We start from the raw sequence: 27261 nt of genomic DNA, 5'->3' as shown, positions 1-27261 counted from the left end.
AGACCTGCCAACACATTAAGCAATACTGTTGGTGGCACTCTATTGAGGCTCAAGTAAGGGTCTTAGTTTACTGGGTGTTTTGAGTGTCTGTTACCTGATGAACATTAGAAAGCTATAGAGACACCACTTCATCCCGTGCCATTTCCATAGGAACCTTGGGGCAAAGTTGGTTTGGAACTTTCTGGTCCCTATAAGGAGCTAGCTAGAGATAACAGATATTTGATTTTGTTGGTACACTACCACACAAAATGAATGTATTACCTGTTTTGTGATAGTCCCACAACAGATATTACATTTCTTCATGCTAGAGAGGTCACCCACAAACATTGTTACCGATAATGGTACTCATTTTTTGTCACACCATATGTGCACATTTTTCAAACTTAATGACATACACCATCTCAATGTAGTACTCTACTCTCCGTCTTCCAATGGACTAGTTGAGAGGGGATACATAATAGTGAAGGAGGGGATACAAACAGCAGTGTCCTCAGAAATGGCCTGGATTTTGTGCGCAATAAAATCTGGTTGTATAACACCGTGCCCCACAGCTCTACTAGTGTAGCACCCTTCACACTGCTTAGAGGTAGGAAGGTGCATAGTAAATTGTTTCCTAATTGGTTGAGTTGTAAGAGTGTTTGAAAGTGAAAACTGCTGATAGTGTCAGATCAGGTTCTTTAGAAACAAGAAGCAATAAAACCTGGTTTGATGCTGGAAAGCATTTGGATGGCGGACTTTGCAAGTAGATGATTGGGTTCTCATAAAAAATCCAAAGAAGGTAAAGGGACATCAAAGTTTTCATCAACAGTTTTGGTCAAACAGGTGTGTAGGGGGTCAGCCCTTTTGGAGAACAGAGGTTGGTGGAACAAAAGGAGCTTAGTGCTCCTTACTGGTTCACACACGGACATCATGAAGAAATATTCCTGTTGTGTAACAGATCAATGTGAGTGGCTTAATTGGCTACATGAAGAAGTGATGCTGTCAGTTTCTGAAACAACTACTCCTGTGGGTGACACAAGGTTGGAGGATAACTTATTTCAGTCCCACAAACCTACCACAGAGGTGACTGAGGTCAGGGGTTGGGGTCGTCATAGAAGGTTACCTAGTAAGTTTAAGGACTGTGTGTTAAATTAACAAATGAAATGAAATATAAAAGTTGACATAAGCGAGCCAATTCACAGCGCCATGAGCATGAAGGAGAGACACAACAGTAAAAAGAAGTTTGCTCACAGTCAAACAAATCGGCAGTCTTGCAATTATCCATGTAAAAGGGGCAGTCTACAAGGTGGTAACAAAACTGCCCTAAGGAGGGACAAACAAAAAGCATTTACCAATGTTAACAAAGGATTTTTGAAAGGCAATCACACACACAAGAGAAAGTGATGGGCCTGAGATGGGTGTGGTTAAAAGCCCACAAGTTGTACAACAGGTCAAAGCGTTTGCACGCTCAACCTAAAAACAAGCAGTGGCAAGCCAATAGGTCTTGCCATTTTGACCTTTGGCTTTACCACTTTTTTTTGCCAATGCTGTTCAGCACAGGCAGAAAAAATGAAAAAAGAGGCACAATGGTACAAAGTTGTGCATGTGCACATATGCATTATGATCCTGCCGGCATCATTCCATGAGTGCACACATGCATCACACTGCATGAGTGCACCTACAGAACGATACAGGTGTGATTTTTATGTTCACCTGCACGGTGCATAAGAAATCTCTGGTAAACAAAATAAATCTTTAAAATGGCTTAGAGCTTGCACATTACTTATCATTTTTACCATTGGTTGTCTTCCACATCTCTCTTGTTTCCTTGCTTCCTATTGCTCAACCTCCCTCTTGCCTCCAGCTTCCTCCTGGGGCTTCTGTGTGTGTCCCTGCGATGGAGCAAGTATCTCTGGCCAGTATCCTTGCACTGACCACAGGCCTCTGGAGGTTCTCTCTCTCTCTTTTTAAAAAAAAAAAAAAAAAAGCTTTTGCTTATGCACACTTGTAGGGTGCATGTGTGTGCAGTTCCTCACCCCCACCCTCCTCTCAATGGCTGTTCTGTTTAATCACCAAATTGTCCATTGTTTTTAGCCCACCCTCACACTGCCTGTTCATTTTAAATCACGCAGCCTGATCTTTTTAACCACCCCTGTTGTCTGTTCTTTTTAAACCTCTCCCCGCCCTGCGGCTGTCCGTTTAAAAAAAAAATATATATATATATTAGTTTTTAACAAAATTCCTCACAGTTCTGTAGCCGTTCTTTTTACCCCCTTTGTAGAGACAATCAAGGCACAGCCAGAGGTCCTTAAAGATTTGCAGGTGAGAATGCAGGAATATCGTTTTCCTAGCCTTCAAGAATGAGAGTACTGCCTACTGCCTTTTAAGGATGTCTGATGGACTTCTGAATGCCATTACAACAAATGGCTTTAGAGCGCAAGCGTTATAACGAAAATGTATTTCCAACAAAAGGCTTTTACAACAGAAATTTATTACAACGATTCTGCCTTTACAACGAAACCCTTTACCACAGAAATGTAAGTATTTAACAAGTATAAATCTTTTCTACACCCCCCACGTGCGCACGCGCACACACACACACACACACACTATATAGCTTTTTATTTACCTGCACTATACTTATATTTACCATGATTTTTGTTGTAAAAGGCATCCGTTGTAAACGCATTATCATTGTAAGCAATTTCGTTGTAAAGGCATTGTTATGTAATGGTGTTCTCACTTCACTTGGAATGTAGAGTTAGTGGAATGTTTGTAGTTGAAAGAATGGAATGGGGATGATGTGTAGAATTGGAGTAGTAGGGCAGTTGAAGTTGACTAGGGTGGAGTACAGGCAGACATTGGTGTTGGCGTGCTTTCATATTTGAATAAACTACAAGGAAACTCAATGACGTTTGATGAATTATACTACAGGCATTTTCATTATAAAGCCTTAGTTGTGAAGGGCTCCTGTTGTTCGGCTTTTATTGTAAATGCTGTTTCCCACCTTTTAATGTTCCTGTTAGAAGTAAAAAGGAACTGATCATTTCTAGTGGAGTAGTAACTGAAAAGGACGAAGATGAGGCATGTTAAATCTTTGAAATGTTGTAAGGAGACTATAGTGGCAGCAGCAGCTCCAAAACAAATACAGTCATCCGGCTCAACTCTGGGTGCCTGCGCTATAATAGTTCAAATGAGTTGGGGGCATGCATGATGCTGGAACTACAAGGCTGTAAGACAAGAAATCAGTTAATACATAGCAAATAAAAAACTGCTTGACATCTAAAAGCAGCTTTTCGAGCTACAAAGTAGAAATTCAGACATCTTTGCAGCACTTATATTAAGCAAGCCTGTAAAGCTTCAAACATTTTAATATAAGTGTCAAAGTTTATTCTTGGGTAAACAAATACATCAAGCACCAACTATATTAAAAGAACATTAGGAAGGAGGGCTAGACCAGCTGTAATGTTTTACAAAGGAAATTGGTAACACAGTTGCCTAGCTTGTTCAGGCCAGCACTTTGCAACTTCCTTTCAGTACATTCAAGAACAGTGACAAGCATCCTAGGGAATTAAACGCTACAACAGATCACAAACACAACACAGTCTAGATGCTCACACAGGGGTGTAATTCAAATGGGGGGTGAGGGAGCTTGTTATAGTTAGTTACCTCAAGTAAGTATAACTCGTGCCTTAAGGTAACAATAGCTCACAGCCTATCAATGCAGTTTATTTCGTTAACATTTTTACTGCAAATATTACATTGATATAAATTATGTTATTTAGGATGTCATGAGTGCCGTAATTTGTGGGGCCATTAGCAGTGCCTGGCTAGGGCGCGAGTTATAGTTAACTTAGTGGCACGAGTTATAGTTACTTGAAGTAACTATAACTGGTGAATTTCTATAGTTTTATATGTTTAAAATGTGAGCCTGACTAGAACGTCTCTGTAACCTTTGTTTTTTTGCAGTGAATTTCTATGTTTTGTTTTTTAACATTTAATAATTTTCATTACTATACGTTAATCCAACCACCGCCGCACATGGCTTTAGGCAGTGCGTGGCGACAGCTGTTCAACAAGGCCTAGCCTGTGGCCAGGCCCTGATGCCAAACTCCTATAAGCACCCAACTTTGCACCATGCACGGCCTTCACCTGTGCGCAGCGGAGGTTGCCAGCAAGACCTGGTCCGCAGCCAGACCCTGCGGCTAACCACCCAACCCCATGCTATGCATAGCCCTTTGGCCATTAGGTCATGCACAGAGGAAATTGGCTGCGGCCTCTCCGGGTGTCAGAATAGATGTGAGAGGGACTATCTGGGGGTGAGAGTGGCTGTGAGAGTGCCTGGGTGTGAGAGTGCGTACATCAGTGTTTTAGTGGGTGTTTTAGTGTGTTGCGTGTCTTTGAGTGGGTGCATGTGTCTGTCACTGGGTGTGTGAATGGGTGTGTTAGTCTGAGTGGGTGCGTGAGTGGGTCTGTGAGTGGGGAGCGTAGGTGTCTGAGTGGATGTGTGAATTGGAGAAATTGATTGAAAGAGAGAGAAAAAAATGAGTTTTTAGGCTTTGACGTATGATTTACTTGGAATGCGATATTTTTCAGTGACTCTCTGAAGGGGGGGTGGGGGTGATGTGGCCCCCCTCCAGAGTGCACGCAGCCGGGCTTCAAATATTTGCCCCTGGGGGTGGCGGTCCCCGGTGCAGTTGGGGTGGTGGGGCGTGTGGACCCCTGCTCATAATTCAGTATAGCTGCGGGAAAGTGGTGGACCCCAGGGCTTAGGGGGTCCCAAAGATACCCGGTTTCTTTTGCTAAATATTTGCACTGGGGAGGTGGTGATCCCCAGGGCAGCAAGGAGGTGGCTTGGCCCCCGCAAATTAATTACATTTTACCCCGGTGAGGTAGTGGCCCCAAGGCAGTGGGGGCGGCATGTGGTCCACCGACCCACATATTTAAGCAAAGCCCTGGGGAGTTGGTGGTCCCTAGGGAAGTGGGGGGCACATGGCTCCCCGCACTCTATTACTACATGCCCCATGGAGGTGATAGTCCCTCAGGCAGCAGGGGCAAATGGGCCCTGCCTATTAAATCACATCCCTGGGGAGTTGGTAGCCCCCAGGGCAGCAGGTGGCAGGCGGTCCCCACTTATAAATTGTAAGTCCCGGGATGTGGCGGTCCACGGGGCAGCGGAAATGGGCCAGGAGTCCCCCCACACCCCCTGCATTTGTATACAAATGCACCCGGGACTTGGCCCACCCGGGGTTTTATCATAATGAAGCGCGGGAGACCATGCTCTGTTTTTTTTTTTTGGGGGGGGGGGTTATTTTACTGCGGATCCAGCACGACTTAATTCGTAAAATAAAAAATAAAACACTTTTTTAGCCCCCCTGGGGAGGGGGAGGAGCTTCAGCTGAGTCCCAAGATGGCTGACAACACTTCACGGGCTTTTATTATTGGAATGCTATCAACCAGTCAGATCTCTGCACGAGATCGGGAGGGGTCGCAAATCCTTCGCGTCCCTAGGTTTACAAATGTGGATTTTCTTTAATTTCTCTAAAGTTACTCAACGGAATTACACCAAAACATAAAAAGGTTGCGTTCTGGATCCGAACCTACCTTTCTGGCAAATTTGGTCTAATTCCATTCAGTAGTATTGGTGCTATCGCTGCTCAAAATCCCTATCGAAAAATGAACGGGGAAAACATGTTTTGGGCCCCCCCCTCTTTTTCTTGGCCCCCCCCTGAATGGATCACCCCGAAACTTTCCAGTTAGCAGCTGATGGGCTTGGCAAATTTCTTTGGAAAGTTTTGTGAAGATTTGTCTTGCAGCGCCAAAGATATAGGCAAGTAAAAAAGCGCTTTTTATAACTTGGTCTTAACTATAACCTTCTAGCGGTGACTGCCACTGGGTAATTAATATATGTATATATTTTTTTTCCCACTGCCTTCTAAGCCCCTCTTATGCATCCTGCTAGTTGTATTATTTATTTTAACATTATATGCCAACTTGATTGTTAGGAAATGTGAAGGTCACAACCCTCCCACTCTTGCTGACCAAGCTACACCCTTGTACTCACATTTACCCAGACAGTGTCTTCCTGCACACTAACTGACTGAACCAAGCATAAGGAAAAAGTTACTTACCTCTCGAAATGATGTTACTGGCAGGTACTATATCTTGCTGCAAGTTCCTCATAATATGAATATTTCCCAGCTGCCAGTCTAGATGCAGAATTGTATTCCCCACCTGTAGTTGCTCAGCACCGCCATGTTGCCTGTGCAGCTTTATCTGCTCTAGATGTGATATCACCATCCTATATATACCACAGACTACTGTGCCGGTGTATGTTCCTGCATTTTTTCTCCTCCACAACAGAAAGTGTAGAGAGGAACCAAGTGACAGTGATAATCGCTGTAGTACTTGTGTTTGCTAATCTTAATAATCATGAGACTGATTCAACAGGGTAGAGGAGAAGGTGGTGAGGACTCTGCATAAAATACAATATCTACAAGAAATACTGTTAGTGAAGGTAAATAATGGATATGATTGATTGGATACGTCTTCACACAGATCCCTCGCCTTATGATTAAGTCCCAAAGGAATACATCCTGGGAGGCTCTTGTTACTGGGCATGAATGCAAGCTAGAGAAGTATTCTTTGCCAAAGCATAACAGACTTTTATAGAAAGAGTAAACCAACACACGATGCTGTGATTGGTTACTTCTTTGCCTTTCTTGGCTCAAGTGAAATCCGCAAAGATCTGAATATCAACACTCTTTTATCTTGTGCAGTTGATGTATTAATATACTACATGCGTGTGGTCCAGTTTATGCCGTCTTAGCACCTCCTTAGTGGGATAAGGAGGCGGCAAGAAGCCAAGGAGAGTGATGGATTTTAGGCCTTCAATCCAAACTCTATGTGCAGGATCTTCCAGTGTATAAAGTTTTCCGAGCAAAATAATAAGAGCGTGGCAGTAGCCTGCACTTTCACGGAAGAAAAACAGTACACTGCTGTTTAATAGCTTTAGGCAGCAAGAATAACACCTTGTAATAATGCTGGTCCAATATGACCCTCTTTCTTTATTCCTAATTAGCAGCTGGAATGCCACATTCCGGTCAGGAAACAGCTTGTCCAACAAAAAGTTTTCTGATCAAATTTGACTTGGTGAAAAGAGCTATAACCTGGTGAATGAGATGCTAGTGACTTGGTTCAGTATGGACGAGCACTCTTATAAACCCTATAGTTTCATTCTTGACATAATGTCTTAAATAGTTAGAGGGCCATTTCCCACTCTTATGTAGGTCCTGAAGCAGCAAAGCGCACATTAAACAAATTGATGCTGTCCTCTTTGGTTTTCATGTCTATAACCTTTTTCTTTCGTTTTTTTACACCAGGTTCAGCACGTCAAGACAAACGCTGACATGGATCTCCGATTCTTTCTTCTCAAGGTAAGTGGCTTTAGAGTCAAAGGAGAGAATTTTAACTGTGGGGTACGAAGATGTGAAGGAATGCGCCCTATGATTTGTGGGGTAGTAAAGTTGCAGTTTACAGTAGAGGGGTGCTGTCAAATAGATTATCGGCTGGAGATTGGACCAATCACTTTTTAACAGCGATTTCACTGATGTTCTTTGGAGAGGAAAATTAAGTCCAAACTGCTATTCCACCTGCTTTCTAGCTAACTTTTTGAAAGTGATTTATTGGTTCGATCTCGGCTATGACACTAATAGTCAGTTGGGTGGATGGCTTTTACTTTCATGGAGGGTACACCAGCCTATTGAATGGTATCCTGTGCATAAATGGTGATTTGATCTCTATTTTACGGTCTTTGTGTACTACAACGGACTTACTTGAGATGGTATAAAGTGACCTGCATGTTATAAACATATTTGTTAACACATCCAGTTATTTTATATATTTTTGCCTATGAACATTAAGTACATGTTTCCATAGATGCCATGCTATAGGTGAGTTTTTGTAAGTGGGTGTTATTTCTTTAAAGTCAGTGGGAACTCCACATTCAGGTGACATCCAGAACATTTGAGATTCACAAAGATACAATGCTCCACAAGGGTTGTGGTTGCCCTACGTCTCCAGTACACAAGAGTTATAGTTGTCAGTGTTTCACTCATAGTGCTGTTGAGGGCATATTTTTTAGGACGTGAAGATTGTTGCATGCTGCTATTATTGGTACTCTGAAGTAGACATCTCTAGGTTGTTTTGCATTCAGAGGGAAATATCACCCGCAGGAGATTTCAGTTGGACAACATGCTGACCAGATGCCTTTATCCAGAAACAGTAGTGGCTGCCCTTTGTGTAGAGATCCCATGCTTCCAGTAGATGGAGCAGAGGTTTGTCTGCTTTTGGGCTATGTGGGTATAGCATTGAAAATTTGAGATGCAGATGGTTTTTGCTCTCTTCCTCCTAACAAAATTCCTCTTGTGTTTTTCGTGTATTGACATGCTTCTCGAACTACTATTATACTGATAGTGAAGTTTCCCCAGTTTTCAGTACTTCTGCACACTCACAAATCGATGGCTTGTGGCCCCTTGGAAAAAAGCAGGTATGGAAGTGCACAGTGCTGTTGTCTGACAGTGATGTGGGATTTTTCATCATTAGTAATGGCTTGTGAACGTTGATAAATTGCTTAATTTAATAAATGTTGATCGCATTTACGTAATCAAGGAGTGATGACTTTGTACCATGCTGAGTAAGTAAGAAAATCTGGGGCGCACCCGTTGAAGTAGTTACCACAAATGGATCACCTCAGACTCTATTAACATATTCATAACCATGCAACTGCATCGAACAATTGTGAGAAAGTGCCACACATCAAGGACAGTAATCTTGTGTTTGTTCTTGTTAAGTGAGTTAATGCTTGAGACTGATCACAAAAGGGTCTTGGTGGTATTCAAGGCTTTACTTCAGAATCAGTCATGGTTTCGAACTGTGTTCTGTTGGACAGCTTGTTCTTAAAATGTTGCTGAAATAGTTGGCCGGTATTAAGAATACTGACGGTCAATCCCCCACTGTTTGAAACACGTCTTGATATTTCCTGAAATTACTGCGGTTGCGCTGGTCTTTCTTCCAGATCTCGAAGGCCTCAGTAGGCTGCCAGAGAGAATTATTTTATGTAATAATTACTGAAAGGAAAGGTTTCTACTCTCACACATTAATGTGTTGCCACTGCGGCTCTTGGTAATTAATGGAAATGCTTAGAAATTCTCTGGAACAGGACAATGAAATCCAGAAACTCAGTGCTTGGAAGTTTGTTCCTCTCGGGAGCAATTACCAGAGATTGGGATCTAATGGAGAGTTGAGCAAAGTTGGTTCTCACTAATTTTGGGAGGTAGATGGAACAGTAGGAGTGGGGATTACAAAACACTACAGTGCCTGAATCCAAGAGCCCAGTGCGCCGCATCCAAAGTTATCAGGTGCGATGACACTGGCCCGATTTCAGCAGAAGCAAAAACTCACCCAGTAAAGCCAGTGGAGCCTGAGGCAGAGCTTTGCTGCTTCCTGACCGACTTCCCATCAATTCCCCTGATAGAGCATGGGACGCTACCCCCGGCAGCACCTAGACCCTCTCTTGCTCCCCGCACTGCAACCGCTTTGGCGCCATACTTCATTTACAAATTTGGCAGAGAAGGTCGTTACTGTGATTACAAAAGGCCACGAAATCTGTGAAAACCTAAGTTTTTTCACCTGTTGGTGGTTCTCCAAGGTTATTCTCCATTCTGAAGAATGAAACTTGTGATTGCTTTAAACCCATGAAATGGTACTGGCTAGAAATGTTAATACCGGCCCTGGTATCTCCCCAGTGAGTTTATAGCAAGTGGGCGATCAGGTAATTGGATGGTTAATACCTGTGTCAATTAATGCATCTACTAGAGACATCTGTGGTTATAGGTTTCAGTTCTGCTCACCTTCTCATCCATAGAACACTCTTACAGTAAGAATGAGTCCGCTTGTGACCTCTTCACTGGATGACCCCATTAAACATCCAAATAATCAAATTGTCTTTAAATGTTTTGATTTCTCTGGATGTTAAGTAGGCAGTACTTACACTTTCAACCAACCTTTGAATTCTTCAAGTTTTTACTTATTTAAGCGGCTTCTATGCAGGTGTTGAAAGGCACCTCTTTATCTTTCGTGGCCCTGTCATTTCCTGAATTTCTTTAATACATTTATATGGGTCACCATTTTTCATTCATACACTGTCTGGATCGTCTGGTAGAGCAGCAGTCTGATTCTCCCTTGCTTTTAGAGTATGTTTAAGCGTATACCACCCCAAACAGTGGATATTTATTATTAAACTTCGCCTTTACGCTGCATCCACTCTATTGATTAAATATTGCACAACCGAGCACATATGTGAAATGGTACCAATGTGCTTCTTTAAACAGTTGTATACATTGAATTTGTGCGAATTGAAACTTATTGCAGAGATTAGGGTTGCTAGATGATCACTGTGAGTTTCACAGAGCATAGATATCTCTGGTCTTGGTGATAAAGAGGTCCTAATTAATTAATTAATTGAAATATTGTACATTACCACTTATCTGACAACTGCTGTGTGATTTTGAGATTCTCAAAAAACACAATTTGATTACTACAGGATACAATTTGACAATCTAAGAAGATTTACTAAACAAAACAACCGTTTCTCATTTTCTTAAATGGGTCGTAATTGTCACGCAAAAAACAAATAACTAACTGCACGTAACTCTTCCTAGAGAATGCTTGCAAATCTAATGACAAAGGTGGAACACCTTGACTGAGCATAGCATGTCGGGCAACCTTTTATGCCTTAGCAGCCTGAAAGGAAAAAACATAATTATTTTATCCCTGCGGTTTACGTTTATGGATGTTCCCCGGAAATAGTTATTTAAACCCTAAACTTGTTCCTATTAGTTTATATTCGCGCCTCAGTGCAATCACTGTCACAGTATTTCCTGTCGGTTCTTTCTGCAGGGTCTTCGAATCAAATAGCCTAAAACTTCTGTCAAACAGAGGCCCTAATTAGAATCTCTTCAAAATGGTCTCAGTCTTTGGACACTGCTCTATTTCTAGCAGCTCCCTCTCCAGCTTTCAACTGACAGACTGATCCCAGTAGACCCTAATCACTTCCCCTGCTTTTTCAGCTTCTTGGACATTTTGTCTAATCAGCTATCATTATACCCTGTTCTTGCAGCCAGCACATGGACCAGTCGTGCCAGCCAATCACACGTCGCCAGAACGTCTATTATATATCTCATACATCCACCTATTGTTTTGGAACACAATTATTCACAGTAAAACTGAATAAACATCTGTGTCAGATATCACCTTGCTTGTTTGTAGTTACTCCCCTAATGTCTTGGAAAGCATATTTAATTTGATCTGGTGCAGTCCTTCCCAACCTTTTTAGAACCACAACCCAATTTTTAGAGCTGCAAACTTTTGTGACCCACTTAGCTTTATTTGAAATAAGATGGGAATTTTTTAATGTAACTAAAGCATTGTGTGGTAGCAGACTTTCATTCACAGACAGCACATTTTCCCTTGAAATGGACAATAAATTTGCATTGACATACAGTTTTACTGCTACAATTATGTTTCACATAAATGATAATGCGTGGAAAACGGGTTTCAGTGAATATTGATCATTTGTGCCTCACAAAGTAAAATTTCTGTTTGTTTTGATCATATTCAGGGGTGGCTGCTGCCAGGAAGGGCTGGTGGGGCGGCGTGTTGAGCAGGCGGTGCAGGGTTCAACCGGAGGGGTCGGGAGGAAATAATAATACAAAAAATACGCTTATCTGCCACCGCTCCCGCCGCCTCTGTGCTTGCCTTGTTCCCCTACCCACCCAATCCAGATGCTTCCCTCATGCTGTTGCACAGCATGAGAGGAGCCCTGGGATTGGTCTGAGCGGGCTGAAATGCCACTCAGGGAAGGAGTGGGAGTCTGCGCTTGGTCCCCACCCGACTGTGAAATACCTCAGATGGCTGTCCAAACTGACACCACTACTCCTTCCTGATGACATGGAGGATGCTGGCTCCGCCCCAGTCTCAGCGGAAAAATAAAATTATAATTCATTATGATTTAATGTTTCTGTTGCTTTTTAGTAGTGGGGCAATGCTCCCCCACCATAGCGGACGGGCTGCCCCTGATTATATTAAAATCTTTGTTTCCATCACACTGCAAAATTGCCAAAAAAGTGCTTAATATTTGCTTTTCTAACTGCTGAATGCGTCCTGTTCATTTACAGGTATTACATTTTGTTGTGTGTTACACAAAATGACATCCTACAGCCTTTCCTATCAAACTCCCTGTCACATAATTCACTTTGTTTTTCTTTCTGTGACTGCAAAGTGAGTGGAATTTGTCAGAGACATAGTGGGACATTTGAACTCTGTCTTTGAAGAAGCAAATATGACAAGATAAATACAACATTTAAAGACATGTTTATTTATAGCTCGACCTTTGACCCACCAAAAAAATTGGCTTGAGTCCCACACTTTGGGAAACGCTTCTAGTGGAAGGGACCTACTTAAAGCCCAGCTAAGGCAGAATTCCTGTTACTTGTCAAGAACAACAAGCAAGATGCAGTATAAACCTGGCTCAATGACTTTAACCTTGATGGCTTCAACCCCAGCTTTCACTGAATGCCAAGTTACTTGGTTTCCGACCTCAACCTGAAGAAACACATGGCTAAGAATTCAAAGGTGGCTTGGTATTAGTGCGCTCTTCTAAATAAATGTAATGCAACTTTAGAACTGCTGTTCAAACCCTCGTACTCTAATATATGGATTGTGGTAAATCCCTCCTGCATGGCCTTCCAGACTCCAAACTGGTACCCCTTAGGCGCATCCACCACACCACAGCATGTCTCATCTAGGGTTTGAAGAAATATGATCACATCACTTCTATCATGTTAGAACTCCATTGGCTCCCCTTTCAAAACCAGGTGCTTCATTTACAAAGCCATCACAACCAACACCCCTGCTTATCTTGCAGACAAGCTCACTACCTCTGGTGGGGGGGATCTCAGCCCACCCACAGCTAGGAAACCATCAGACTTTAGACAAAAAAAGTGTAAATAAATAAATAAAAAGGGAAAACAAGACAGCAGGCCTTTTCTGTCTATGCACCTGGCATCTGGAACAACATCCCCATGTCCATCAGGACCTCCTCAATGCTGCTCCAGTTTAGGAAAGTATTGAAGACTCACAGCTTTGAAGAACACTACATCACAGTGCATTAACCACCATTAACCCAGCTTCCTTTCCTATTACTTATTGCTTTTATACTCAACTGTGGACCATGGGTCCGCTGCCTTTTGGCTATACCCGAGTACATAATAGGGGACGTAAAAAGTGCAACTTTCATTTGCTCTAAATGCTGGTCTAAACTGTTGTGGTCAACTATATGACAGGCAAAAAGATATCCCATTTAATCTGTGGTCACCCCTTCCTTGACATAGAAGCTCCATGCATGACAGCCCCTCCTTCTTTTCGCTATGTCATTGTGGGGATAACCACCATTTCCGGTCCCTGGCAGTAAATGTCAGAGCCTCAGAGCATGACTCTGGGGGGGGTGTCGGACCATCGTTGTATATTTACTTTCATGCAGGGCGTGTGAAACTGGTGTCTGAAACCATCAAGGGTGTAGCCTCTCTGCATAATTGTATGTGAAATCTCTCCTGTTGCTATTCAGGTTGTTATGCAATGTCACTAAGGGTTTGAATCGCACAGCATTCACCAGTCACTGGAACGTGAAACACCAAGCACAGACTTCTACTTGCTTATTTTTATTTGTGCAGCAGACATTTTATGTAGGGGAATCCATTCTGATGTGTGTTTTGATGTGGAAGGATGGTTTGAAACCTGAAGATTGTACTTATTAACTGTGCCTTTTGAATGGTAAACAAATGTAGACCCTTCTAGCCATCATTGGCTGCTACTGCTTCATACATGCTTATGGCTCTGTAAAATGTCCATTCTGCTTTGTTTGTTGCAGCCTCTTGAGTGGCCGTATCTCTACTCTGAAAGATGAAACAGGAGCTGTAAGTTAAGGAATATATATTTTTTGTATATTGGCTGTTTCAATGTTAATATTCAATTATAATGGAATGGTTATGCCTCTAATTGATCATCTATGTGCATTGTTAAAAGGGACTCCAGATCTGCACTAAAGTTGTACGTTTTTGTGGCTGCACAGTTTTTCTGCATAATTATAAATTTAGTGCGCTTGTCACATAATCCATCTGCTACATATTTGTGCAGATATGAACAAAAAAAATTAGTTTCAATGACATTGATCAAATGGTACTGAATTAAATACTCTTTGTAAAGGGAATCACATTTAATCAGCTGATTACTGAAATCAGGTGTTAAACTGTTATTAGTGATGTAACACAGTTTGTTAATATATTAAAAGGCAAAAATAGCGAAACACTGCCAGAAAATATTTTGTATTATGCTCCATGATTTGCTTTTTTCAGATAAATAATTCTGCGTGTTTCTCACCTCTTGAATCTTTTCCTGGTACCAGACTGGAACCTGAAAAATTTAATTAAATCTCCTGCACCATTAGGTGGAGCCATTAGGCCTCGCTAGTTGTGACATCACAGACCAATATATGGCCGCACTTTTTGACGTTTGAATATCATTTTTTTTTTTGACACCCTTCAATATAGTTGTGGTGTTACTCTCCACCAGAACATCACTTTCAGAATTTATTTTGTAGTGGCTTTTGGGAGCAGTGTCACCTTAGTAAAGGTCAGGATCTTTTCAGTGTCATTCCTGTCTCTAAGTATCCTTTTTTAGAACCTCATGAAGCATCTCCTTGGGGCATGCATCCGACAGCAATCGAGGACCTAGGGAAAATTATTTAAATGTCTCAAGGCTGAGGCAAGCTACACAGTTGTTGCCTCTTCAGTTCCTGTATTTAACATGGGTACAGAGGGAAGACTTGTTCACCAGGTAAATCTTCCTGCAGAAATTTCAGAAGCTTCAAACAAAGGATTATTTTTCCTCTGAACATTGCTCTTGTTTGTGTTGCAAGTCATTTGGGCAATGTGCCTAGTCCTGAATAGCAACTGCAATGGCATCTTTAGATCGTTCCATGTTCTTGAGGATATAAGCCAGGCACTGGTGCTTGGACCTGTTCTGGCTTCACGTCCAGTGCAGCCAGACCGACTCTTGTCTTTTTCAGTTCAAGGCACTAACCCTGTTCAAATGGTGGGTTTCATACAGGCCTTCCAGAGTACTTTCCAACCTAATAGGGTTCTCTCTAGTGCTACTTCTTTTGGCCCTAAGGTGCCTGTGGGAACTTTTATCATTCCTCTGCAGGTGCCTCTAACCTTGCGGCCATCAATCCCACTGATGCTTCTGATATCATTGTGACCATAGCAGACCTTTTGCTACTCAAGGTATTGCCAGTTGTTCAAGACCATATCAATATCATCTCTGGAGCTGGTTCCCGATCCCCATTCAGAATTAACAAGGGGCAGGTGAGTTTTTCACATAGTAGAACACACAGGGAAGGCCAACCTTGGGCTTCTTGCTGAGCTTTGTACAAGCTACAATTAAGGGCTTTGATGCTGAGACAAGCAGAAAAAGGTTAACATCTTCCATCTTTTCAGGAATTCAAAACACCAGTGACTTTAATATTCCTATTGAAGTTGGTCTTTGTTGTCCCTCAGACTTCCCTTTGGAAGACATTCTTTATTTTAAGGTTGTCCTATGCAAGTTGGCTGAAGTACCTGAATGTCCTTTGCTGGTTGCAGAGGTAACAATGAACATAATGGCTGAGATCCTCCATCTCTGTTCCTCCACAAAAAAACCTTTATTGCCTTTCAATGAGGCCTCCAAGACCCTGTTAGGTGCATGTGAGCTAACTCAGATCTTAACCGGGCTGTCCACTGCCATTGAGCCAGACAACCCAAAATAACTATCCTGTCATACTTGTTGTGGAGGTCTGATACTTTTGGGTCTCTGCTGCTTCAGAATTGGTATTGGTTTCCTCTCTCCATCCAAAGGCATCACAATTGATGGGAAATAAATTGTTCTCATTGGGGATCCTGGCTGTTCGTTCATGCAGCGTGCTATGCCTATTGTCATCCTACTTCCATGCTGTTTGAGAGATGGTGGTCCCCCTTCTTTTGGGTCATGTGAGTGGATGCTTAAGTGAAGCAATTGGTGATGGAGTTTGGTTGATCAAGCAACTTCATAGAACCAGTCTTGACACCATGATTTTGGTTGCCATGTCTGTGGGTTTCTCTGTGACCCTTTGTAGACATGCTTAGCTGAGCTCCTCTGGTGCCCATAGAGATGTCCAGTCAGACCTGATGGATACAACCTTTAATGGTTCTCACCTCTTTGACAAGAAGGCTTACTTGGCCTTAGATCAATGGTCTTCAAACCTTTTAATGCCGCTCCCTCCCATGTGGGAAAAACAAATCATCAGGATCCCCCTCTGAATTTTTCACAATAAATCTATTAAATTGCCCGTGTTTAAATAATTGTCTAGACTTAAACATTGCAATTAGGTTCTGTTACTATTTTAAAATGCAATCAAATACATGATGCCAAACATACTATTCTTGTCAGGCCGGCCTTACTAACATTTAAAAGGATCCATAGTGTAACTATTGGGAGTTGGGGGTGGGGTTTTTGAGAAGCATTTGGAGTCCCTTCCCTTTTGACACATCCTCCCAGTTTGGATATAAATGACTGAACATGTTAGTGATGGCTCATTACCAAGCGGTGTACTGCTGCTCAGTTTTTTCAGCTTGAAACAAAAACCTGTTATTAGCATCATGCTTCTCTTGGCCATAGTCTGGTGCCCTCTCTTGGATCATTTGAGGTCTTTCCCATCCAGGTGCCCTTCCCACAGTTTGAAGACCCTTACCTTAGATGGCATTACACAAAGACGCATCTATGTTGGGGCTTGGATTTGTATTTGTATTTATGAATGTCCGGTCAACGGTGTGTGAGATTCAAAGACTATGGGCCTCATTATGAACCTGGCGGTCTCATGACCTCCAGGTTTGCGGATGGCGGTTGGATGGTAGTCTGAGCTGCATATTACGACCATGGCGCTTGTGCCGTGGTCGGACCGTCAGCACCACCAGATTTAGTCGTCCTGGCGGACGTGGCATATCTAATCTGTCAGGGCAGCCCTGCAAATTGTGCTGCCTTGGGTTTTACGACTTCGTACCCCACCAATGATTGGGCTGGTGGAGAACGGATGCAGGGTGCACCATCACAATGTTCGTTGTCTGCATTGAACATTGCGAGGGTGCTGGTGCTCCCTGCATCGTACAGCATTGCTGCTGGCTCGATTACGAGCCGGAGTCAATGCATTCAGAGGTTTCCGGCTAGGCCGGCGGGTAGAAACTCAGGTTTCCACCTGCCGACCTAGCAGGAAACCCGTAATGGGCCTGGCAGGGAAGTAGCAACAATGGTGGCAACCTCCCCGTCGGAAGTTCAGCAGACAGGGAGGATGATGGATCTCCTGTAATTTGGGAGAGAGAGGTTCTTCAAACAAACCTTAAATATGGTGAACAGGACTAGCGGAAAACCACCTGGGCTAATGTGTTTACCACCATGGTGATGAATGTCATCTTGGGTACCCCTCTGTATATTAGTGTAACAGAACACATTTACATTTTCTTTAATATGCCAAAGTGGCGGTGTTTCTACGGGCAAGGCTGCATCTTGTAATATGTTTGGTGTTGTTGCATTGTCTCTCTACCTGTAAAGCAGGCAAGGATTGGTTCTTGTTTTCTGTTCGGTTCATTTTTCTGGTCCACAACAATTGCCATTATGGCATTTCTTCATTATATCTGTATATTTTTTGGTCTTCTGGCTTTGCAGGTGCATCCTTCCCTTGTTTTGTGCTATCTGACATGTTGATGTTGCAAATGCAGGCTTATTCTTTTTTATGTAGCTCTTTCAGTTTTCGTTTCCTATCAAACAGGGAAAGGTAGGCTGCACCCCTTCGTCTGTATGTATATTTGAGCCTTAATTTGTTCTATCGTGGCAATGTCATGGCTAGCAGAGCCTTGTTGATAATGCTGAGTCAAGGAGGTTAGGGCAGCCTCATGGTGTTCTTGGGGATGTCCTGCACTTTTCTGAGGCAAAGGCATTTTCTTTGGCACTGTCCATCAGTGGTCCTAACCAAGTTGTGCGGCTGAATGTATCGTGGGATTCAGTTATGATCCTTGCCTGATTGTGTCAGCCTGTTTTTTTTGTAGAAGTTTCTCCTCAGACTCACGTCCAGGATAGGGTTGCCATTTGGCCCTTATTTAAGTATGACCAGAAGAAATATTAGGAAAACCAGTAGAATCTGGTATTTTTCCCTGTGAAACATAATAAAGTTAAGACGGCATTTAGGTGAAGAAATCAGTTAAAATGTCCCAGAGAGCTGTCTAAATCGTTTCAGAGTGATTAATAGAGCAAGCAGAGGGATTTTTATGTTATAAAAGAATCCTGACGCTATTTTACAACAATTCTCTTTCAGGTCCCAGCTTTCTACTATTCCAAAACAGGAAAACGTAAAGAAATGGCCAGTATTTGTGTTCTAAAAAAGGAGCAAACCATAATCCAGGAGAGTACTACTTTGGCATTGATTTAGAGGTGAGCAACCTGCATTCTCCCTCTAAGGGCGTTTAATGAAGGTTTACATCCGAGGTCAGAGCACCTGAGTGGCACCTTATACGGCTCTGTGACTTTTCATCTGGCGGTATGATCAGAGATGAGTTGGAGCCCTGGTTCAGAATAGTTATTTCAGTTTCTCCAGATCATTGTGATACCTAGAAGAGGTTCATCAGGTGAGGGATCTCCATGTAGGTGGAGTATTCACCAGAAATTGTGATACCCAAAGTTAGTAACTTATTCACCTTGCTGACTGACTCAGTCTAGGCTCACTATTCGGTCCTAGATTGCAACACAATTTTAGTTGCCCAGTTAACAGGTCCAAATCAAATCAAATAAAAAAAAAAAAAAAAAAATTATAGAGCGCGCTACTCACCCTTGAGGGTCTCAAGGCGCTGGGGGGGGAGGACAGGAGGGTCACTCTTTGAACAGCCGCATCTTGAGGTTTTTCTGAAGAGCAGGAGGTCCTGGGTCTTGCGGAGGTTGGTGGGGAGGGAGTTCCAGGCCTTGGGGGCGAGGTAGGAGAAGGATCTGCCTCCTGTGTTGGCGCGTTGGATGCGGGGGACTGTGTCGAGAGCGAGGTCGGCGGAGCGGAGTTGGCGATTGGGAGTGTGGAAGTTCACTCTCTCATTAAGGTAGGTTGGGCCGGTGTTGTGGAGGGATTTGTGTGCGTGTATGAGGATTTTGAAGGTGATCCTCTTGTCGATGGGGAGCCAGTGAAGGGATTTGAGGTGTGACAAGATGTGTTTATGGTGAGGGAGGTCCAGGATGAGGCAGGTGGGTGTGTTCTGGATTCTCTGGAGTTTGCATTTGAGTTTGAGTGTGGTGCCGGCGTAGAGGGTGTTTCTGTAGTCCAGCCTGCTACTGATGAGTGCCAGGGTGACGGTCTTTCTGGTCTCTACGGGAATCCATTTGAAGGTTTTTCACAGCATGCGGAGTGTGTTGAAACAATAGGAGGTGACGGCGTTGATTTGCTGGGTCATGGAGAGGGAGGGGTCCACGATGATGCTGAGGTTGCGTGCGTGGTTTGTGGGGGTAGGTGCAGGGCCTAGTGCGGTGGGCCACCAAGAGTCGTCCCATATGGTTTTGTTGGGGCCGAAAATGATTATTTCGTTTTTGTTGGAGTTGAGCTTGAGGTGGTTTGCTGTCATCCATGTGGCGGTGTCAAGGAGTGCAGCATGGAGGTTGGTTTTGGCGGTTGTAGGGTTACGGGTGAGGGAGATGATGAGTTGGGTGTCATCTGTGTAGGATATGATGGTAATTCCGTGTGGTCGGAGGATGTTGGCGAGTGGGGTCATGTAAATGTTGAAAAGGGTAGGGGTGAGGTAGGATCCTTGGGGGACTCCGCAGATGATTTTGGTGGCTGTGTCCAGGGACTATTAAAACTTTCACACAAACCTACTATGCGAAATGTGGTAAATAATTTAAAATACCTCTGAATTGGCCTTGTAAGTTAAATAAATAATAAAAAAAGGAAAGAGACGGGGTCCGAGATGTAGAGAATAATCGGGATTTATTCAATAACTCGAGTTAAGGGAGAGCTCCTTCCCCAAGCGGGTTAGGGAGTAGTCTGTCTTACTTCGCGCAGCATAGAGCTTTTATACATTTTTCTACTACATGCAAACAAATGGCAGAGGTTCAATCATTTTCCACTAGTTAGGTATAAAAACATTTGTATGCCTCAGGGGAGAGGAGTGGGAGATTGCTTACAAACAAAAATGTGCAAACAGCTGAAGCGTATAATAGTGTGTAGTAAATGGCAGGTATGACCTTGTTCCAATTGCAAGTTATTCTGTGGAAATTAGTTTTTCTCAAAATTGGCTTAACCGCAGGTATGTGGCCGGTCTGGTATTCAGCCTTAGGCATATTACACGATGTAGCTGCTTTCAAGCTGCATCTTTTTCTGCCTATTTCCTCTGCGACGGGGTGTTTAAAACACTCACAAAATGGATGCCATATTCAATATGGTTGTCCTCATGTCAAATGAACAGTGGTTGCACGAAGGGTGAGAAACTATTTTTCCACATTCCCTCCTTGCACCAGAGTGCAACCATTGTCCTCTATCTCGATGGCCATAAGATCATCAATATGAACTTGGAGCATAATCTTAACATTTTCTTTTTTCTGGATGTGTGGTTTAGTAATGCACATGGTAGTACACAATCCACAGAGTGGCGGGCCACACTGGATGCACAGGCAGCATCCCATTAATGTAAACAATGCTATGCCAATAGCAGAAATCAATTTCCAGCCCCATGTGGAGACTAGTCCCCAAAACCATCCTGACCAGGTCCAGTTGCCAGGATCCTGGTGTAAGCTGGACGCAATTTTGTGCAATTTAGAAATAGCCTCATAGACAGAGGGGGCATTATCAGGTATGAAAACACAGCAGCTCGACCCGATGATTTTACATGCTCCGCCCCTCTCTGCTAGTATGACATCAAGAACAAGACGATTTTGAAGCGCTACCATTCTGATAGCGGATTGTTCCTGTGTCAAATTTCCCAGAGCAGCTATAGTCTGATTTACAACTGCTTCTACTGTTCGAGTAAGCCTACGTATAGGCTTACTATTCTGAATCGGTCCAATAAAGAAGAAGAAACCTCTATTGAAGTCTGTATACTGTTCCAGGGTAGTCTCTGTTTGGTCTATCCCCGAAGTATCTATAGATCTCTTATGCCTCTCATTAGGGAGTAGGCGATCCTTATGATACATCGGAGGGGCAAGGAAAATGGGAGGCAATAGGAAAGATATATAGCATCTTCCTCCCCATCCGAGGGGAAGGCGTATATAGGCTATCTCTCCACAGACAAAATATGTATGTCTAGACGCTGGAAACGTTGATTGGCCTTTATCCTCGAAACTCACAGTAATATTACATTCACTGTGTCCTACCTGGATTATACCAGTCTTCTGGACACACAGCTGTCCTTTCATTTTGGAAACAGATATGGAGGTTGGTCCGCCTTTCTTTTTAGGCTTGGTATTTACTAATTTGGAAGACCAATACTCCTGTTTGTACTCTTCACTTTCGAATATAGTCCCCTTAGCCTGTGGTATTCCATTATCGTCGGGATAACAGACTTGATTAAGGACGGTATTCATATCTCCCCATGGCCACCCATTCTTACATATCCGAGCATCTCCTTCAGGGCATGCGGAATTGGAGGTATTGTACGCTGTTATTAAGGCAAACCAAACCTCACAGGTACCACTATATGAAAATGGAAAAGGTACCAGTGGCATCCCTCCGTCATTCTGATGAGGGGGAATCTGTCCGCATATCCAGCAATCGGTAGTATTGGCAACCTGGTGAGTATAGTGTAACATCCGTACAAAGGAGTTATTTTGCATAGCTAATCTGTGGGCCCGTTCATGAGGCGTAAGATCATAATAGGTATGTTCTTGTGTACTGTTGGGTGAGAATATAGGGAGTTGACTAGATGGAAAAATTAAATGTAAAACCCAACCTAAACACATTGCTGCTGCCAGAAACAACATTAACACCATTATACAAAAATTTCTTTTCGCACACATTTTCTTTCTGTATTTGTCTCTCAACATCTTCTGCTTCACTGTCTCCGTCGTCATTTTTGTCAGGTATACTTCTCAGAGCCCCTGCCGTTTCACCAACAAGTAGAGCTTGTTTGGACTTAATTGACCTGGGCTCGAGTAGATGACCTGAGTTTAGATCTATAAGTCTGCTGGAGACTTTCTTCTGTGGGTAATGTCAATTGTTCTGCGTTCTGTTGTGTCTGAAGTGGCGGTGTCTGTCCACTTTTTTCCTTGGGAAAATGTTTCTTACAGTGACTGGCATGGAGCCATCCTTTTTTTTTTTTTTTTTATTGTTTTATTCATTTAAACACAAACCAAAGAAACATACATTAATTCAGCAGATCTCTCGACAAGAAAGTAAGGATATATGAGAGCCATTACACATCATAAAACTACTGTGGTATCCCATATCGCAGACGTAACTCTGCCAGTATCTCTCTCTATATGCTGATGTCCAGAGGGCCGTTCCGGGAGAAAGAAAGGAAAGAAAAAACAAACCCTCCATATCGGAGGAGTGCAACAGTCCGCCACCCCGGAGAAGGGCAAGGACAGACACGCCCGATGGTATTAATCTAACAGCGTCGAGCAGGGAGAACTGCAAAAAGATAACAATGCAAAAAACCTCTACAAACAGGCAGGTGGAGCACACAGCCACATCGTGCAGAATTATCACACATCAAGGTAACTCGCATGATTCGGGGGGGGATTGAAACACACAGATAGGAGACATCAGTCACTCAGCGCCCTCAGTCTGCGTCGCCAGATATTCATTTAAGGGGCTCCATATATCTTTGGGGCGGGATCCCTCTGGCATGAGTTCCCAGAATACTAACAGCTGATCATGACAAAAAGCAGCATCTCGTAACCAATCCGTTCTACGGGGGGCTCTCCCCCGGCCCCAGCACATTGCGACTCTTCGCTTAGCCAGCAGCATGAGTAGGCCCACTAAGCGTCTTTGCGGGCCATGAACCTCATCCATATATCCCAACAGCGCAATCCTAGGGGAGAGGGGTATCTCTACCTCTATCATTTCAACAATCAACCGTCTTATCGCCTCCCAAAACTTATACACTTCCGCACACTCCCATGCCAGGTGAAAGAAACCCGCATCCCGAGCCCCGCAACGGGCGCAGCATGTGTCCGCTAGCAATTCCATGGAATGTAGTTTCCTAGGCGTATAGTATAGCCGGTGCAGAAATTTGAAGTGCAGCAAGCGCAGTCTATAGTTCGGGGACAATGTCCTCATATGAGCACAGCAGCTGCGCCACATCGCTTCCGGGATAGGCTCCCCCACATCTCTCTCCCATGCAGCCCGAGCAGGCAACACAAGGCCGCTCCCCTGCTCCTGCACAGCATTATACAGCTTAGTTATCAACTTGGAGGGGGATCTCGCGCTACAAAGTGCCTCCAGAGCCCGAAACTCCGAGGGAGCATCCGGCTCCTCAAAAAAACGATCCCACAGCAAGACGTGGAGAGCACAAAAACGCTGCAGCGGGGTGCCCTCGCAGTTCGAAAGTGCACCAGTAACATCCAACAGCCGACCGTCCACTACCCAGTCTCCCAGCACCGACAAGTCAGCGTCTCGTAGAAACCTGCGCACCCCTCCATCACGATACATCTGGGCATCAGCCACTGCCATAACAGGCAGCGATGGAGCAAAGGGTGCAGGCATCCCGGCCCGCTGCCTCAACGCTCTCCATGCTCCCGCAGTGCAGGAGACCGTGTCAATTCCTCTAGAACGGGGGAGAACCCGCCCGCCGAGTGCACATATCAAGACGTCAGGCCAGACAGAATCACTCTCCGGTGCAAGGTGTGGCATATACCGGGTCGGATTCAGCCAATAGTATGCGAAATGTGCCTGTGCACAGTGATAATATAACTCCAGGTCTGGGGCTGCCAATCCGCCCTGCTCAAACGGCAGCGTCAATTTCTCCCAAGCGATGCGGGGCTGTCGCCCCGCCCACGCCAGCCGCACAAGCGCAGATCTCAGGCGTCGGAAATAAGCCTTAGTGAGTGGCAGGGGAAGATTCACGAATAAATACAAGAATTTAGGGAGTACCACCATCTTAGCAATAGCAATGCGACCAGTCAGCGAAAGGGGCAGAGCTTTCCAGACCTCCACCTTTTCCTCTAGCCATGTCAGAGCTGTCCCGTAATTTGCAAGCCGAAGCGATTCCGCGTCGCAGCACAGGTGTATGCCCAGATAACGCACCGGCCCGTCTGCCCAAACCAATGGGTATCGCGAATCAAATCTCTCCACGCTAGGGTTTAGTGGCAAGATCATTGATTTCAACCAATTAATAGTGACCCCAGAAAAGTTCCTAAAGCGAACAATTTCATCTAATAAGATATCTAAATTTTGCCCAGGATTGCGCACGTATATCGCGATATCATCTGCATATAAAGATATCAAGATAGGGCGTTGCCGGAACTGTAGTCCGCTATTACTATATTTCTGTCGCAGTCCTGCCGCCAGAGGCTCCATTGCAGCCTCGAAAAGAAGCGGAGACAGCGGGCAGCCCTGTCGCGTACCCCGCGAAACCAGGAATGGGTCCGATATACCACCGTTAAGGCGCAGCCTGGCAGTAGGCAGGGTGTACAACAACCTGATCCAGTTCACAAAACGCGCGCTGAGACCCACTCGGTTCAGAAGTGCAAACATATATTCCCAGGCCAGGGAATCAAAGGCCTTAGCCGCATCGAGAAACACTGCAGCTACCTCATCGCCTGTCTCTACTGATCCCAGCACCGCAAAGAAAGTACACAGATTATGGCTCGTGGATCTCCCGGGAATAAAGCCCGATTGATCCGGAAGCACCATTCTAGAGAGTAGTGGCTGTAGTCGAGTCGCTATCATTTTTGCGAGAATCTTGTTATCAATGTTTATCATAGAAAGTGGGCGATACGAATCACATCGTGTCGGGTCCTTCCCCGGTTTCAAGACAGTTATTATTAAGGCCTCCCGGAGGGAGGTCGAAGCGACCCAGTCGTCATAGACTCCTCATACACCTCCAGCAAATAAGGAGCAAGGATGTCCACATATTCTTTTTAAAAGGCAGGGGTTAAACCGTCGGTGCCCGGAGCCTTATCCCCGGGTAGGCTTTGGATCGCCGCCGCCACCTCCTCTACTGTGAGCGGCATATCCATATACATCCTGTGTGCCTCCTCAAACCATACTAATGCAGTGCTCTCAAAATACTCCTTCATATCTGCCTCCCTGAGACCCACCGGAGGCGCGTATAGCTGCGAGAAAATTTTTGCAAATACCTGCATCACGCCTCCCGTTCCAGTCACCTTGCCCCTCTCAGTATCTATTACCTCAGTAACGTAATTACTGGCCCAGGGGCTACGCAATAATCCCGCTAGTGTCCTCCCGGCTCTCTCACCCTCGCCATACCTGCTGGCCTGCGCATGTCTCCCCAGGAAGCAAACCTCTCGCAGAGAGGCCTCCTCATATAGTGACACCTCACGCCTGATTTCGGCAAGCACCTCGCCTGACCATGTCGCCTCTAAGCGCCGTTCCAGATCACCAAGCCTCCTTTCGATATCATCCATCTCCCACCTTAAAGCTTTCACTATCCCATGCTGTTTTGCAAGACACACCCCACGGATAACCACTTTAAATGCCTCCCATACAGTACCAGGGGAGTCCACCGAACCTCGATTCTCCTAAAAAAATAACCGAACAGCCTCTCGTACTTCCTCTCGGAAGATGTCATCCCGGAGAGCACCACTGGGCAACCGCCACAGCACCATCGGTTGCAGCTCACAAGGTATCGCCAGGTCTAATAACACCGGTGAGTGGTCTGACAGCGTACGGGGATGATGGTCTATTGCTCTAGTCCAAGCCTCTACATCTCTAGTGCCCAGCCATCTATCAATACGGGACCAACTACTATGGAAGTAATTCAAGCAGGTGCCCTCCCGTACTCCTATATGTCTCTGTCTCCACAGATCTACCAGCGCACCGCTATCCATTACTGCTGTCAATGATCTTGCTGAAGAAACATGTTGCATCCTGGCCGCACTCTCCCGGTCCAGCCAAGCATCTAGGACTACATTAAAATCCCCGCCCCAGATCACAGCTCCAGCTCCAGCTCCCAGCGACTCTACTTGGCGCCATACCTCCAGGAAAAACTCCGGGTCATCCACATTTGGCCCATATACTGCCACTAGCCGGCAAGCCCTGTCCAGTAGCACTCCACTCAGTATTACGTATCTGCCATTGGGGTCAGAAATAATTTCGCGCGTGCGCCACTGCAGCCCCTTACGGATAATGATTGCAACCCCACGAGCGTAGCTAGAGTATGTAGAATGGTGAGCCTCCCCAGCCCAGCCAGCTTTCAGCCTAACAGCTGTCGACACCATCAGATGCGTTTCTTGTAACATACAGATGTCAATACCATGCCGCTTAACATAAGCCATCACCAGCCGGGCCTTTCGATTATCATTAAGTCCCCGCACATTCCATGTCAAGCATCTCACAGCGGAGGTAACATCATCCCCCATCCCGAGCCACAGTCATACAACACTGCGCATGGACACAGCTCTCCACCTGCCAAGAACTTAACAAAAAAGGAACCAGAAACCTTTCCCAATTAGCCCCACCCTCCCACCACCCACCCAGGCCCCCCAATCGGACCCTCGTAGTGTCCCATCTAACCACCCCTAAAGCCCACACTGCAGGCATAAAACAGGAAGTAACCGGACTCATCCGTGGGGGCAGAAGCCAGCCATGCAACCCTCCACCCAGATGTCTAGGGGAGAGGGGCCGCGGGCAAGCAACAGCTACACATCAGGGGCCAGATCGAGGAGCGGACCCACACGCCCCCACAGCCTCAAACATAATGGAGTCCCGCACATGTCACTTAATCATTGTCACTGAGAGAGGCGTCCTCAGAGCCCACCCCCCCCCGGCGTCCCCGCCCCCGCTGCCTAGGTAATCGTCTAGCAAACTTGGTCGCCTGCTTTGGATCCGAGAAATACAGCACTTTGCCTTCATGTCGCACCCTCAATTTGGCTGGGTATAACAGAGCAAACCCGATTCCAGCCTGGCTGAGCAGGCGCTTTGTCGGTAGAAAAGCCCGCCTCTGGGCT

The 27261-nt window shown here is 44.7% G+C and overlaps 1 protein-coding gene across 2 annotated transcripts in view; it reads left to right on the top strand.

Moving 5' to 3' along the window:
* Positions 1–27261, top strand: part of SHKBP1 (SH3KBP1 binding protein 1) — a 220937-nt gene that overhangs the window by 24864 nt on the left and 168812 nt on the right. For both annotated transcript variants that reach the window (XM_069207207.1, XM_069207208.1), the window contains 2 exons: positions 7362–7415; positions 13967–14012. In XM_069207207.1, the coding sequence (XP_069063308.1) occupies positions 7362–7415; positions 13967–14012 (100 nt within the window). The remainder of the gene's footprint in view (positions 1–7361; positions 7416–13966; positions 14013–27261) is intronic.

Source organism: Pleurodeles waltl, chromosome 9, assembly GCF_031143425.1.
Source record: "Pleurodeles waltl isolate 20211129_DDA chromosome 9, aPleWal1.hap1.20221129, whole genome shotgun sequence".
NCBI lineage: Eukaryota > Metazoa > Chordata > Amphibia > Caudata > Salamandridae > Pleurodeles > Pleurodeles waltl.
Note: the sequence above shows the minus strand (reverse complement) of the source record. Positions and strands in the feature narration are given on the sequence as shown.